Source organism: Phalangium opilio, unplaced genomic scaffold (genome assembly GCF_054372755.1).
Source record: "Phalangium opilio isolate 3A_F unplaced genomic scaffold, DU_Popi_V2 ptg000042l_1, whole genome shotgun sequence".
NCBI lineage: Eukaryota > Metazoa > Arthropoda > Arachnida > Opiliones > Phalangiidae > Phalangium > Phalangium opilio.
This window is the reverse complement of record NW_028324166.1, coordinates 1,135,379-1,149,902: the sequence shown is the minus strand read 5'-3', so window position 1 is coordinate 1,149,902 and position 14,524 is coordinate 1,135,379. Positions and strand designations below refer to the sequence as shown.

Below are 14,524 nucleotides of genomic sequence, written 5' to 3'. Positions count from 1 at the left end.
CGCATAAAATACACTGCAAGTTGCACCAATACAACCGAAATAACCAATAATTAAGGCGAACCCGCGGAATCTTTCCTTTCTTGTCTCATTCCCTGCTCATTGCTCAATGCTCATTCAGACACATTAACACACCGCTCATTGCTCAATAACATAAACAAAGCCCTCCAATGCCGTCTGCTACTTTGATTCTGACGACTCCTGACGAGTGACGATATTATTTTGTGACGTTCACAACTTGGAATATAAACTTTGATGAATATTTAAATCATAATAATAATTAATTCCACATGAACGGTTAATGAATTAAGTCAAATTTAAACCCTCGAGTCGTTTGTATAACATTAGCACAATGTTCGCGCGAACCAAATCGCGCTTATTCCCCGAGGAAGTGGAACTCAAGATTAAACAAATTATTTCTAAAACTGAATCGAGTACAAAAGTTACGAAAGACTCTAAAAAATTAGATCAAACCGGGCCTGAACTTGTCCCGCACATTTTGAATTATTTGCACAATGAAATCAGTGATATTTATCACTTAATCGAACGTAGTACGCGCGTTACTGAAGAAACTACCATAGAAAAGACGCTAACGTTAACGCTAGACTCTGACACTCATTCGTTCGCGAAAAACGCAACTGAAAATCAAAAAGCGCACGGTCAACGCTCAAATTTCGTTGCCGGTGACGCGAAAGTCTCATCTAATAAACAGCGACGCATTAGGCCCGAGCAAATTACGTCTAAAAATAACTATCAACGTAATAAAGGTCAACAACAGTTTTCAAAGGGCAGAAACGATCAAGCTCAAGGCGCGTTTCAAACTCAATTACCGCCGGATCTTTTCGATGAAAGCGCGTTTCCGTCATTGGGATCAGCCGTGGTCGTCGTTCCTGAAGTTAAGAAACGCGTGAAACCAAATTCAATGTCGAAATGCGCGCCACCACATCCCGGATTTACGCTTCAGAACGCTCTGAATGTCGAAATTTCGCCAACCAGGTCGAATAACGCGGCATTCACCTCCGCTCCAATTAAAGAAAAAGATTTCTCGCAGGGAAGTTTTAAGGAAGAACGCGAACAACTCAAAGGTAATGATTTGAACTGACTCATTTAAAATAGAGTGGGAAAAGCGCACGCGGGAAAAGGATGTAAATAGACACGTCAACCCACTCCCTTTTTAGCCAATGGGTATCTTCCATTGTTAACTATCTGCGCCACTTTGATTGAAACGGGGATTAGTCTTCTGTCGCCCCCTACTAAACCTTAGCCTCTTATTTAGCCAATCTAATGTATTCCTCTACGCCATTTTGATGGGAAAGGGGAGGAGCCATTCTTAAAACGCATCTCTATAGGTCCGTTAGAAAGGCAGGGCCAAGTTTTAATTGGTTGTTCTCCGCCATTTTGAGGGAAAGGGGAGGAGCCATTTTTAAAACGCAGCTCTATAGGTTTGTGAGATAAACAGGGCCAAGTTTTAATTGGGTTTTTTTTTCGCCATTTTGAGGGAAAGGGGGAGGAGTCATTCGAAAAACGCATCCCAATTGGTTCGTGAGATAAGAAAGAACAAGTTTTAATTGGTTTTTCTCCGCCATTTTGAGGGAAAATGGAGCAGCCATTTGTAAAACGTATCCCAATTAGCTCTTGATATAAGAAAGGCTAACTTAAATTTCTTTGTTCTCCGCCATTTTGAAGGAAAGGGGAGGAGCCTTTGTTGAAACGCATCCCTATAGGTTTGTGAGATAAACAGGGCCAAGTTTTAATTGGTTACTCTCCGCCATTTTGCGTAAAAGGGGGAGGAGCCATTCTTAAAAATTGTCCCAATTAGCTCTTGAGATAAGAAAGGCTAACTTAAAATTCGTTTTTCTCCGCCATTTTGAGGGAAAGGGTAGAAGCCATTCTTTATAGGTATCTCTAAGGTTTGTTAGATAAGCAATTAAGGCCAAGTTTAAATTAAGTACTCTCCGCCATTTTGAGGGAAAAGGTAGGAGCCATTCTTAAAACGCGCCTCTAAGCAGGGCCAAGTATTAATTGGTTGTTGTCCTTCGCCATTTTGAGGGAAAGGGGGAGAAGCCATTCGTATGAAACAAATAGATAAAAAGAATACAATTTATTTTAAAGCTCTCCAAGAAGAATCTAAGTTGAATAACAACAAAAAAGCCACGCCCATTCAAACTTCCCCCGTAAAATCGTCATCGGAATCTTCTAATTCGTCATTCGTAATTCCCGATCGCGATAAAGTGACGGAAATTGAAAAATTAAACATATTAATCACAGCCTACGTAAATTGCATTAACGGAAATTACGTCCCGAATATCGCGACGGAATTCTACTTCCTGTGCCAACTATTAACATTTAAATTTCCGGCTACCAGTAGCAATACAACCGAAATCGCGACGGAAATGACCCTTTTTAATTCCGTTCACAATTGCGTCTATTTTTCCGTAACGGTTTTAGAATCGTGTCCCCATTTACTACAATTACTTAAACCGAGCGGTCTGCGCATGCTCCTGGATATGACGCATTTAGGGCGATTTTCCGCGCGGTTTATCGACTTACTAAAAGGGTTAGTTGTCGAAAAATCAAAAACCGCTCCGTCTAACCCTTTTAATAACGCGGAAACCGTTGAAGACGCGGCGTATCGCGAAGAAATCGATTCTCGCGATAATTTCGCGTCGGAAAAATCGTTCGCCGCGTATCGCCGGCAACGTGACGCGTTTAAAAAGATACTAAAAGATTGGGAAGATCATAGCCATCAACCGGATTGGCTTTACGCGTCGAGTTTCAAAAACGAAGTCCGCAATATTTGCGTCGATAACGCGTTTCACATGGCGAAATTATTTCTTAGCGAATTAGAGGCGCGTTGTATGTTAGACGAAATAGCAGACGACGTAGAAGACGAACTTTTAAGTAAATTCGAAGGTGCCAAATTACGCAAGTTACAAAAACGTATGAAGTCATCGTTAACCGCTTACGAAGACCCTAACGCGAATATCGTTTTTCATTATTTCGAGGCGTTTTTCCGCGACTTTTTACAGTGCAATAATTCCGTTTCGTTATACCGACATCTTCTTGATATGTTGTACACTAAAGTAACGGAATTAAACGATTTTACCGCCGCGTCAAACTTAACGGAATCCGCCACGGATAATTCCGCTTTTAAAAAGGACAAACTTTTCCAGCGTATAAAAGAACTTCGTCTCTACGCGAAATTTTTAGGCTTTCTTTATTTTCTGCCTTACCAAACTCACGACGAAATTCCGCCTTCCAATATCGCGCATGAGTTGAAAACAATCCGTAAAGACGAACGTTACGTCGCGACCATACGTAAGATATTATTGAACGCGACGGAAAATAAACAATTAACGCTTGTAATTCCGTGGATCGTAGAGTATTTAAGTAACATGGATAAATTAGCACCGTTATTACGTCAGTACCAAGAAATATTCCAGGATTTGGTTCAAATTTACCGTCACGTTTTACCGCAAATTAAAAACGCCAACGCGGCGTTATTACTAAAAATCAATTTAGGACGACTTTTCGGTAATTTTTCGCAACGCGTTTTTTTCACCGATTTTCCGCTAGCGAATTACGCGAACCTTGGCGAGCATGCGCGGATTAAAAAGTTAGGTTTAGACGATTCGTTTTTGGTAGACGAAAAACTGATGCATTTATGCTGCCCTAATATCGCGTCATCGGAGAATTTATTACGGAACTACTTTCAAGGTAAGGTAAAAGAACCGCGGAAGATTAAACCCTACGCGGTAGAAGATAAAATCCCTAATTTCGGGTTTGCCATGGAAATAAGTCACTTGCAACGGCAATTAGAAGCAAATTTCTTCCATTTAAATCCGACTTTGAAAGAAGTCGTCGAATTCGCGACCGAAAGAGCGACGGCAAAAGTTAAAGAATCGTTTCTAATTTTATATTTACCGAAAATAAAAGACTCCGTATTGTTAAAGGTTGATTATAAAAATATTGCCGGTGGTAAGGCGCATGCGCAGAAGGAAATAACGAACGCCGTTGGGTTATTTCATAAGGAAATATGGGATAAAACACCGGAGTACGTTAAGAAACAATGCGATGACGTGTGTTTGCAACTTATTACCATGGCGACTTCCGTTTCCACGAGTACGGCAATTGCGGAAACCGCCGCGAAAATCGCGTCGCGCGCGGCGACTTATAAAGTATTGCAATTCATTCAAACTTACACTACGAACGAAAGTTTAAGAGCCGAACTTAAAGATGGCGTCAAAGCTTACGGAAAGCAATTTAATTCCTCAACCGAAAGTACAAATAATTTTACTTCCGCTTCAACTAAAACGGAAACGGAAGCGGAAATGAATTACTCGATAATAAAAATTTTAGAAAATTTACGCGAATTTTCTAGCAATTTGTTAAATAGAGAAATTCCGTGTCAAAATTGCGACGATATTTTAAACGCAATTGCGTATTGCAAAATAACGAATCACGACGATTATTTAACAAAATCTTTGAAGTTTATGGTCGCTGATTGGTTCGTTACTTTGATCGTTTTTAAACCGGATGACGTCACGTCCAATTTTTACGCGAAGTTTTTTAATTTTTACGAACAGTTCGATGCAAAACCGGCAAATTTAATTAACTTGATTTGCGCCCGCAATTTGGAGTTATTAAAGAAAAGTCCGGGTAAAGTGGCAAGTTGGCGCAAAATGGAATTTGCCGTTATTTATTTGTTGCAAAAAGGATGGTTAAGTCGGAAGGAATTAGAGGCGCAATGCGTTGCCGTTTTGAAAATTAAATTTCCTCAAAATTTACTGACGTATTTCGCGAATTTTTTAAGTAACGTCGTTGAAAATGAAAAACGGTCCGGGAAATTTTGCGACAATGATTTTTTAGAAATTTTGGATTGGCTCGCCTGGTTTTGCCAAGAACCGGAAGTTTAACGAAATTATACTTAATTAATTGAAATTAACGATTTTTAATTATAAGTTAATTTTACTGATTAACGATTGTTAATTACGCGCAAAAACGTTAATTGTACCGATTAACGATTGTTAATTACGAGCAAAAAAGTTAATTGTACCGATTAACGATTGTTAATTACGAGAAAAAAAGTTAATTGTACCGATTAACGATTGTTAATTTTACTGATTAACGATTAATTACGCGCAAAAAAGTTAATTGTAGAAATTAACGATTGTTAATTACGTGCAATTTAATTGTACTAATTAACGATTGTTAATCACGCGCAAGTTAATTACACTGATTAACGGTTAATTACATGCAAGTTAATTTCACTGATTAACGGTTAATTACGTGCAATTTAATTGTACTAATTAGTAACGGTTGTTAATTACGAGCAATTTAATTGTACTAATTAGTTACCGGTTGTTAATTACGCGCAATTTAATTGTACTAATTAACGATTGTTAATTATAAATTAATTGCATCGATTAACGATTGTTAATTATAAATTAATTGCATCGATTAACGATTGTTAATTATAAATTAATTGCATCGATTAACGATTGTTAATTATAAATTAATTGCATCGATTAACGATTGTTAATTATAAATTAATTGCATCGATTAACGATTGTTAATTATAAATTAATTGCATCGATTAACGATTGTTAATTATAAATTAATTGCATCGATTAACGATTGTTAATTATAAATTAATTGCATCGATTAACGATTGTTAATTATAAATTAATTGCATCGATTAACGATTGTTAATTATAAATTAATTGCATCGATTAACGATTGTTAATTACGCGCTAATTAGTTGACCATATAGAAATTATTTTAAATAGAAAGTGAAACTTTTAATCTGAAAAAGCGATGAAAATATTTTAGTTTAAGTATAACACTCAAAATTACTTACAAATTAAAGTATTAAGTTCCTAATTAATACTGTTTTTAATAATCCTTTTGTCTCCTATTGTACGATTTCCTATGAATGAATGAAAGAATAAAACATTATTATTAAAAATCAAATTGCTTCAACCTCGATCGTTTTAAAATATTTTTAATATTGTACTTATAACAGAAAGAATTACTCTCTAATACACAAATGAAAACTCGAATCAATTAAAAATTACAGTCATTAACACATTTAAAAGGCTTTGGGATGTAGAAATTCTACATTAGAAATAAGGCTTACATTCCCAAAAAACCTTAAAAACTGAACATAAACATTAACATAAACGTAGTAGACTTCCGCACGTACTTAAGCACATTCGTTAAATTTTGTGTGTGACGTCACTAACATGATTTTTACACGCGATTCTGCAGAATCAAAAACATAGTAATACACAAAAACCGGCGTGTTATTTTAACATCAAAATGTTTGTTTTATTTTTAATTGTTTATCATTCGTATCCTTAGAAATTCTTTTAATGTTTTTTGGTTCAACGTAGCAAAGTAAAAATACTGAGCTTTATTTATTTGGTAAAATTTATACCTACTTTTTCGTCTATTTTCCCGCGGTAATCATTCATCTTCAAGATATCTTGGCGTTTTGCAACTTTTTGCTAAAAACCTTTACATAGTATTTACAGATATATATCATACGTTTGTTTATTTATTTATTTGTTTACTACCTGCGATTATTTGAAAAGAAATTAGATTTATTTATTCTTAGAAAGGTTTAGAAATTGTTCTTTAAAACGTATGGAATGGAAATTAGGCCTACGCAGGGGATAATAGAAGAGGGATGAGACACTGTATCGGATAATAGAAGAGGGATGAGACACTGTATCGGATAATAGAAGAGGGATGAGACACTGTATCGGATAATAGAAGAGGGATGAGACACTGTATCGGATAATAGAAGAGGGATGAGACACTGTATCGGATAATAGAAGAGGGATGAGACACTGTATCGGATAATAGAAGAGGGATGAGACACTGTATCGGATAATAGAAGAGGGATGAGACACTGTATCGGATAATAGAAGAGGGATGAGACAATGTATCGGATAATAGAAGAGGGATGAGACAATGTATCGGATAATAGAAGAGGGATGAGACAATGTATCGGATAATAGAAGAGGGATGAGACACTGTATCGGATAATACAAGAGGGATGAGACAATGTATCGGATAATACAAGAGGGATGAGACAATGTATCGGATAATAGAAGAGGGATGAGACAATGTATCGGATAATACAAGAGGGATGAGACAATGTATCGGATAATACAAGAGGGATGAGACAATGTATCGGATAATAGAAGAGGGATGAGACACTGTATCGGATAATACAAGAGGGATGAGACAATGTATCGGATAATAGAAGAGGGATGAGACACTGTATCGGATAATAGAAGAGGGATGAGACACTGTATCGGATAATAGAAGAGGGATGTAACGAAACTGGATTTAGACCTATCTATCTCTAAAGTTAAACAGTAATGGCGCCTCACTGCCTTTGACTGCACTACGCCTTATGGGAAGTTAACGTGGATCGCCATTACTCTACAAACCGGGTATTTCTGCCAGCCATGTTCGCACACGTTTTGATGGAAAATTTCCAAACCAATCTATTAATTTTAAATATTAATGATAATATATTCGTTTTAATTCAATCAAGTCGCGATTCAAGGTTTTCTAAACAGTAAATGCTAAAGTTGCTCATATCACAGTGTTCGTTTATTTATTTATTTACGTATTAATTATTTTAATTATTAAAGTAGTACCTTAAATGGTTCGAGAACCTTTTTTAAATTTACCGAATTCTAAAAAAAAAATTGAATCCCGTAATATTTTCGAATTAATAATTTCTGTTCGTTTATTTGTTATACATTGAACACCTGAAGCGAAGCCTTTGAATATAAGCCTCTTACAGTAAACTTGCCTGTTCCTAGATCCCAGAAACAACATCTTTAACGAGAGAGAACTGAACTGAACTGAGGCTACGGTGAGACCCTGTGTGTTTCTAACATAATTATAAATATAAAATTATGGCTGGTTCTACGCTTAAATACGCAATAAGCTACTTATGTCATGGTGTGTTCGTGCAAAGCCCACTCGATCACGAAAGTTGCAAATTGCGTGATCGAGTGGGCTGTGGTTTGTGAATCTATTTTATTATGGTAAATGGCGCTACGTTTAAGGCGTCGTCTGCTAGTCATAAATTTAACATTGAACCAATTATTTAAGCTATTTATGTCATGGTGTGTTTGTGAAGATTTAATATAAGATATGTTCCATAAGTATTACACTACCTATACTTCGTAATGCTTGAGATTTACTGATCTGAGCTAGGCCTAATTCAAGAACGACACGCTAGAATTGCAGGACATTACCATAGATATGACCCTTTATAGTTTTACTATATCTATGGACCAGTCTTGGAAATAGCACACTTCCTCTGGTCCAAAAGCAGTTTATTAATTGCTTGGACTAGTTTTTAATTCAAGAAGTGGGGGTTACTGGTCCTCGGGACCACTTTATTAATTGCAAATTTATAGGAGAACGAAGGCTAGGACCAGTCCGGAGACCAGTTTATTATTTCAGACACTAGGGGGTCACTGGTCCAAAGGACTAGTTTAAAAAATATCCTTATTTCCCAGACTGCTATGGACATTACTAAGCCTTTGACAGCGCCTCACCGGGCGTCGCTTTATCTCGAATCTATGACCTACCTCATTCACTTTATGACAAGCTATCACTAACCAGTGACAAACTTATGCAAGAACATATCTTATGAACTTATGGTCATGGTGTGTTTGTGTTTGTGAATTTACGTTACGTCTACGATAAGTTTACTGTAACTGGCATCATTTAAGCTAATTAAATTTTAAAAACAAGTTAGCGGCGGCGCGTCTATTTAGGCCTATTCATGAACACTCAGCGTAAAAACTTATATAAAGAGCTCCAAAATACAAAAATAAGTCACGTGATTCATGACACCTCCTACCAGCTATATTTGTCATTACATTTAAGTGTTTGATTGGCTTGAAAAACTAACTTTAACTAGGCCTAATTTTTGACGAAACCACTATAAATTTCCAACTGATAATCGCGTACGACTCCAACTTACTTAAGCCTTTGTCCTAATTACTGTTAAAATTAATTCAAATTACGCTTCATTTATTTAATTAAAAGCAAAAGAAAAAACACCAATGTCGTTCGTTTCTCTCATTTTTACAAATTAATCACTTAAGTGCAAAATAATCATAATTAACTCGAGTAAATTAAAATTTTAATAAAAAACATTATTTGCACTTTTATTAAAATATCGTTATGTCAATTGCGCGTACGTGTGTTTGTGTATCATAGGCGTGAAAATTAAAAATATTAACATTTAAGCTGTGTTCAAAGTTTAACACGTGTTAAAAATAATGTGATTTATGTTATTTTTTTTTTTGATCTAAGCTGCCTTAGATTTTAAGTTTTAACGTGGTTTTTTTTTTGGTATTTGAATGTGGGTGGCATCAATGTGAGCTTCAAAATGAGACCAATAACGCCCAAATCGGACCAAATTATGATCAGTTTACTTTAATATTTGGTTTAATTAAGTTTAATGTCTTAGTAATTGGCCAATTTTGTAGCTGTTAATGTATTAAGATAGATCTCACCAAGGCCTATAAATTGAGACCAATTTGGTCAAAATCGGACCAAAAATAAGAAAGTTATACATAATTTACAAATAACATGACGTCACCCGTCATATATTTTAAAAATATTTCATATCTTTCTTATTTATTGACCGATTTTGAAGTTTTTTACGTCATGAGATACATCTCAAGGAGACCTACAAATCGAGGTCAATTATGTTAAAATCGGACCAAAAATAAGAAAGTTACACATAATTTACAAATAACATGACGTCACCCGTCATATATTTTAAAAACGTTTCATATCTTTCTTATTTATTGACCAATTTCAAAGTTTTTTACGTCATGAGATACATCTCACCAAGGCCTATAAATTGAGACCATTTAGGTCAAAATCGGACCAAAAATAAGAAAGTTATACATAATTTACAAATAACATGACGTCACCCGTCATATATTTTAAAAACATTTCATATCTTTCTTATTTATTGACCAATATGAAATTTTTTTACGTCATGAGATACATCTCAAGGAGACCTATAAATTGAGTAATAAGGTCAAAATCGGACCAAAAATAAGAAAGTTATAAATAATTTAAATAAAGCATGACGTCACCCGTCATATATTTTAAAAATATTTTATATCTTTCTCATTTCTTGACCGATTTTGAAGTTTTTTACGTCATAAGATAGATCTCAAGGAGACCTACAAATTGAGGTCAATTATGTTAAAATCGGAACAAAAATAAGAAAGTTATAAATAATTTAAATAAAGCATGACGTCACCGTTAAAAATTTTAAATTAATAAACCAACTCTAAGGTTGACTCCTTAATACAACCCACTTATAAAAACGAGTAATCATTATTAAATCCCCTCATGACGTAATAGTTAAAAATTTCATACGTTAGAACTCTGCCAATAAAAAATTTTAACCATGACGTCATGAAAATAAATAAACAATGATAACTTCCTTATTTACCAACCGATTTTGGCGATCTCGGTCTCATTTTGTAGCTCTGAACGCCCTCTACCCGAATCCACCCACAAACCCTTAATGACAAACGAACCTCATTAAGAAAATCTCCTACATAAGTTTTTGTTTCGACATAAATGCAAATTAAGCACCGCCCATATTGGTTTCTTATTTTCTTTTTTTTTGGTTAATTAATACTAAATTTCTTCCTTTTGTAGATCTATTAACGCGTCATTAACGTTTTATCTAATTAAAAAGAACAAATAATTAGCCATTTGTTATTAACATATCGACCCCTGAGACAAAATGGGGCATGTGTTATGATCCCCGATAGACGCGAGCGCGAGTATAGTTCAAAACAGTTCATATTTCTTGATAAAGGTCCAAAAATACTGATTACAGCGCCACCACGCGATTATGTTGACTTTTTATATTTCGTTTTTGTCTTTTATAGTTTTTTTTAAATGTCTATTTATAGTAACAGTCTTAATTGTTTTTAGTTAACGCGGGTTTTTTTGTTTATTTGCACGAGATGAAAAATAATTAAGTTTTTCATTCAAATGACATTAAGTTTTTAGGAAGCTGAAATAAATATTAGAAAAGAAAGGGAATATTTCAGATCCATTTGCAAAAATTACCCGACGTCCCGTGATATTTAAGGCCCATTTTCAAAAATTCCCGACTTCCCATGAATTTTAAGGCCCATTTTCATAAATTCCCGACTTCCCATGATATTTAAGGCCCATTTTCAAACATTTCCCGACTTCCCATGATATTTAAGTCCCATTTTCAAACGTTCCCGACTTCCCATGACATTTAAGGCCCATTTTCAAACGTTCCCTGACTTCCAGTGACATTTACGGTCCATTTTCAAAAATCTCCGACTCCCCTTGAAAGTTAAGGCCCAATTTCGAAAACCACCGAACTTCCAGTGACATTTAAGGCCCATTTTAAAAAACACCCAACTTCCAGTGACATTTAAGGCCCATTTAAAAAAAAAACCCAACTTCCAGTGACATTTAAGGCCCATTTAAAAAAAAAACCCAACTTCCAGTGACATTTAAGGCCCATTTAAAAAAAAAACCCAACTTCCAGTGACATTCAAGGCCCATTTTAAAAAACACCCAACTTCCAGTGACATTTAAGGCCCATTTTAAAAACACCCAACTTCCAGTGACATTTAAGGCCCATTTTAAAAACACCCAACTTCCAGTGACATTTAAGGCCCATTTTAAAAAACACCCAACTTTCCAGTGACATTTAAGGCCCATTTCCAAAAATCCCCAACTTTCCAGTGACATTTAAGGCTCATTTCCAAAAATCGCCTACTCCCCACTACTCTTAAGGCCCGTTTTCAAAAACCTGCAACTTCCAGTGACATTTAAGGCTCATTTCCAAAAATCCCCTACTCCCCACTACTCTTAAGGCCCGTTTTCAAAAACCTGCAACTTCCAGTGACATTTAAGGCCCATTTCCAAAAATTCCCTATTCCCCACTACATTTAAGGCCCATTTCCAAAAACCCCCGACTTCCAGTGACATTTAATTACTCCCCACGACATTTAAGGCCCATTTTCAAAAATCCCCTACTCCCCACGACATTTAAGGCCCATTTTCAAAAATCCCCGACTTCCAGTGATATTTAAGGCCCATTTTCAAAAACCCCCCGACTTCCCGTGAATTTTAAGGCCCTTTTTCCAAAAAACCCCGACTTCCCGTGACTTTTAAGGCCCATTTTCGAAAAATCCCCGACTTCCCGTGACTTTTAAGGCCCATTTTCGAAAAATCCCCGACTTCCCGTGACTTTTAAGGCCCATTTTCAAAAAATCCCAACTTCCAGTAATATTTAAGGCCCATTCTCAAAAAATCCCCGACGTCCCATGTTATTTAAGGCCCATTCTCAAAAAACCCCAACTTCCAGTAATATTTAAGGCCCATTCTCAAAAAATCCCCGACGTCCCATGTTATTTAAGGCCCATTTTAAAAAACACCCAACTTCCAGTGACATTTAAGGCCCATTTAAAAAAAAAACCCAACTTCCAGTGACATTTAAGGCCCATTTAAAAAAAAACCCAACTTCCAGTGACATTCAAGGCCCATTTTAAAAAACACCCAACTTCCAGTGACATTTAAGGCCCATTTTAAAAACACCCAACTTCCAGTGACATTTAAGGCCCATTTTAAAAAACACCCAACTTTCCAGTGACATTTAAGGCCCATTTCCAAAAATCCCCAACTTTCCAGTGACATTTAAGGCTCATTTCCAAAAATCGCCTACTCCCCACTACTCTTAAGGCCCGTTTTCAAAAACCTGCAACTTCCAGTGACATTTAAGGCTCATTTCCAAAAATCCCCTACTCCCCACTACTCTTAAGGCCCGTTTTCAAAAACCTGCAACTTCCAGTGACATTTAAGGCCCATTTCCAAAAATTCCCTATTCCCCACTACATTTAAGGCCCATTTCCAAAAACCCCCGACTTCCAGTGACATTTAATTACTCCCCACGACATTTAAGGCCCATTTTCAAAAATCCCCTACTCCCCACGACATTTAAGGCCCATTTTCAAAAATCCTCGACTTCCAGTGATATTTAAGGCCCATTTTCAAAAACCCCCCGACTTCCCGTGAATTTTAAGGCCCTTTTTCCAAAAAACCCCGACTTCCAGTGACTTTTAAGGCCCATTTTCAAAAAATCCCCGACTTCCCGTGACTTTTAAGGCCCATTTTCGAAAAATCCCCGACTTCCCGTGACTTTTAAGGCCCATTTTCAAAAAATCCCAACTTCCAGTAATATTTAAGGCCCATTCTCAAAAAATCCCCGACGTCCCATGTTATTTAAGGCCCATTCTCAAAAAACCCCAACTTCCAGTAATATTTAAGGCCCATTCTCAAAAAATCCCCGACGTCCCATGTTATTTAAGGCCCATTTTCAAAATTCCCCGACTTCCCTTGACATTTAACGCCCATTTTCAAAAATCCCCTACTCCCCATGACATTTAAGGCCCATTTTCAAAAATCCCCTACTCCCCACGACATTTAAGGCCCAGTTAAAAAAAACCCAACTTCTCACGATATTTAAGGCCCATTTTCATAAATTCCCGACTTCCCATGATATTTAAGGCCCATTTTCAAACATTTCCCGACTTCCCATGATATTTAAGTCCCATTTTCAAACGTTCCCGACTTCCCATGACATTTAAGGCCCATTTTCAAACGTTCCCTGACTTCCAGTGACATTTACGGTCCATTTTCAAAAATCTCCGACTCCCCTTGAAAGTTAAGGCCCAATTTCGAAAACCACCGAACTTCCAGTGACATTTAAGGCCCATTTTAAAAAACACCCAACTTCCAGTGACATTTAAGGCCCATTTAAAAAAAAAACCCAACTTCCAGTGACATTTAAGGCCCATTTAAAAAAAAACCCCAACTTCCAGTGACATTCAAGGCCCATTTTAAAAAACACCCAACTTCCAGTGACATTTAAGGCCCATTTTAAAAACACCCAACTTCCAGTGACATTTAAGGCCCATTTTAAAAACACCCAACTTCCAGTGACATTTAAGGCCCATTTTAAAAAACACCCAACTTTCCAGTGACATTTAAGGCCCATTTCCAAAAATCCCCAACTTTCCAGTGACATTTAAGGCTCATTTCCAAAAATCGCCTACTCCCCACTACTCTTAAGGCCCGTTTTCAAAAACCTGCAACTTCCAGTGACATTTAAGGCTCATTTCCAAAAATCCCCTACTCCCCACTACTCTTAAGGCCCGTTTTCAAAAACCTGCAACTTCCAGTGACATTTAAGGCCCATTTCCAAAAATTCCCTATTCCCCACTACATTTAAGGCCCATTTCCAAAAACCCCCGACTTCCAGTGACATTTAATTACTCCCCACGACATTTAAGGCCCATTTTCAAAAATCCCCTACTCCCCACGACATTTAAGGCCCATTTTCAAAAATTCCCGACTTCCAGTGATATTTAAGGCCCATTTTCAAAAACCCCCCGACTTCCCG

At 36.5% G+C, this 14,524-nt stretch overlaps 3 protein-coding genes across 5 annotated transcripts in view; 2 read left to right on the top strand and 1 right to left on the bottom strand.

Moving 5' to 3' along the window:
* The window catches only part of LOC149678098 (monocarboxylate transporter 2-like), a 46,705-nt gene that overhangs the window by 2,769 nt on the left and 29,412 nt on the right, over positions 1-14,524 (top strand). The gene's annotated exons all lie outside the window — the stretch shown is intronic.
* dlt (codanin-1 like protein dlt) lies at positions 350-5,970 on the top strand. The gene is made up of 2 exons (XM_089836109.1): positions 350-1,082; positions 2,110-5,970. The coding sequence occupies exons 1-2, from the start codon at positions 350-352 to the stop codon at positions 4,911-4,913; spliced, it is 3,537 nt and encodes a 1,178-aa protein (XP_089692235.1). The 3' UTR covers positions 4,914-5,970.
* LOC149678100 (ras-specific guanine nucleotide-releasing factor RalGPS1-like) overlaps positions 5,986-14,524 on the bottom strand; it is a 28,382-nt gene continuing 19,843 nt past the window's right edge. For all 3 annotated transcript variants that reach the window (XM_089836110.1, XM_089836112.1, XM_089836111.1), the window contains exon 16: positions 5,986-11,092. In XM_089836110.1, the coding sequence (XP_089692236.1) occupies positions 11,063-11,092 (30 nt within the window). In that variant the 3' untranslated portion in view covers positions 5,986-11,062. The remainder of the gene's footprint in view (positions 11,093-14,524) is intronic.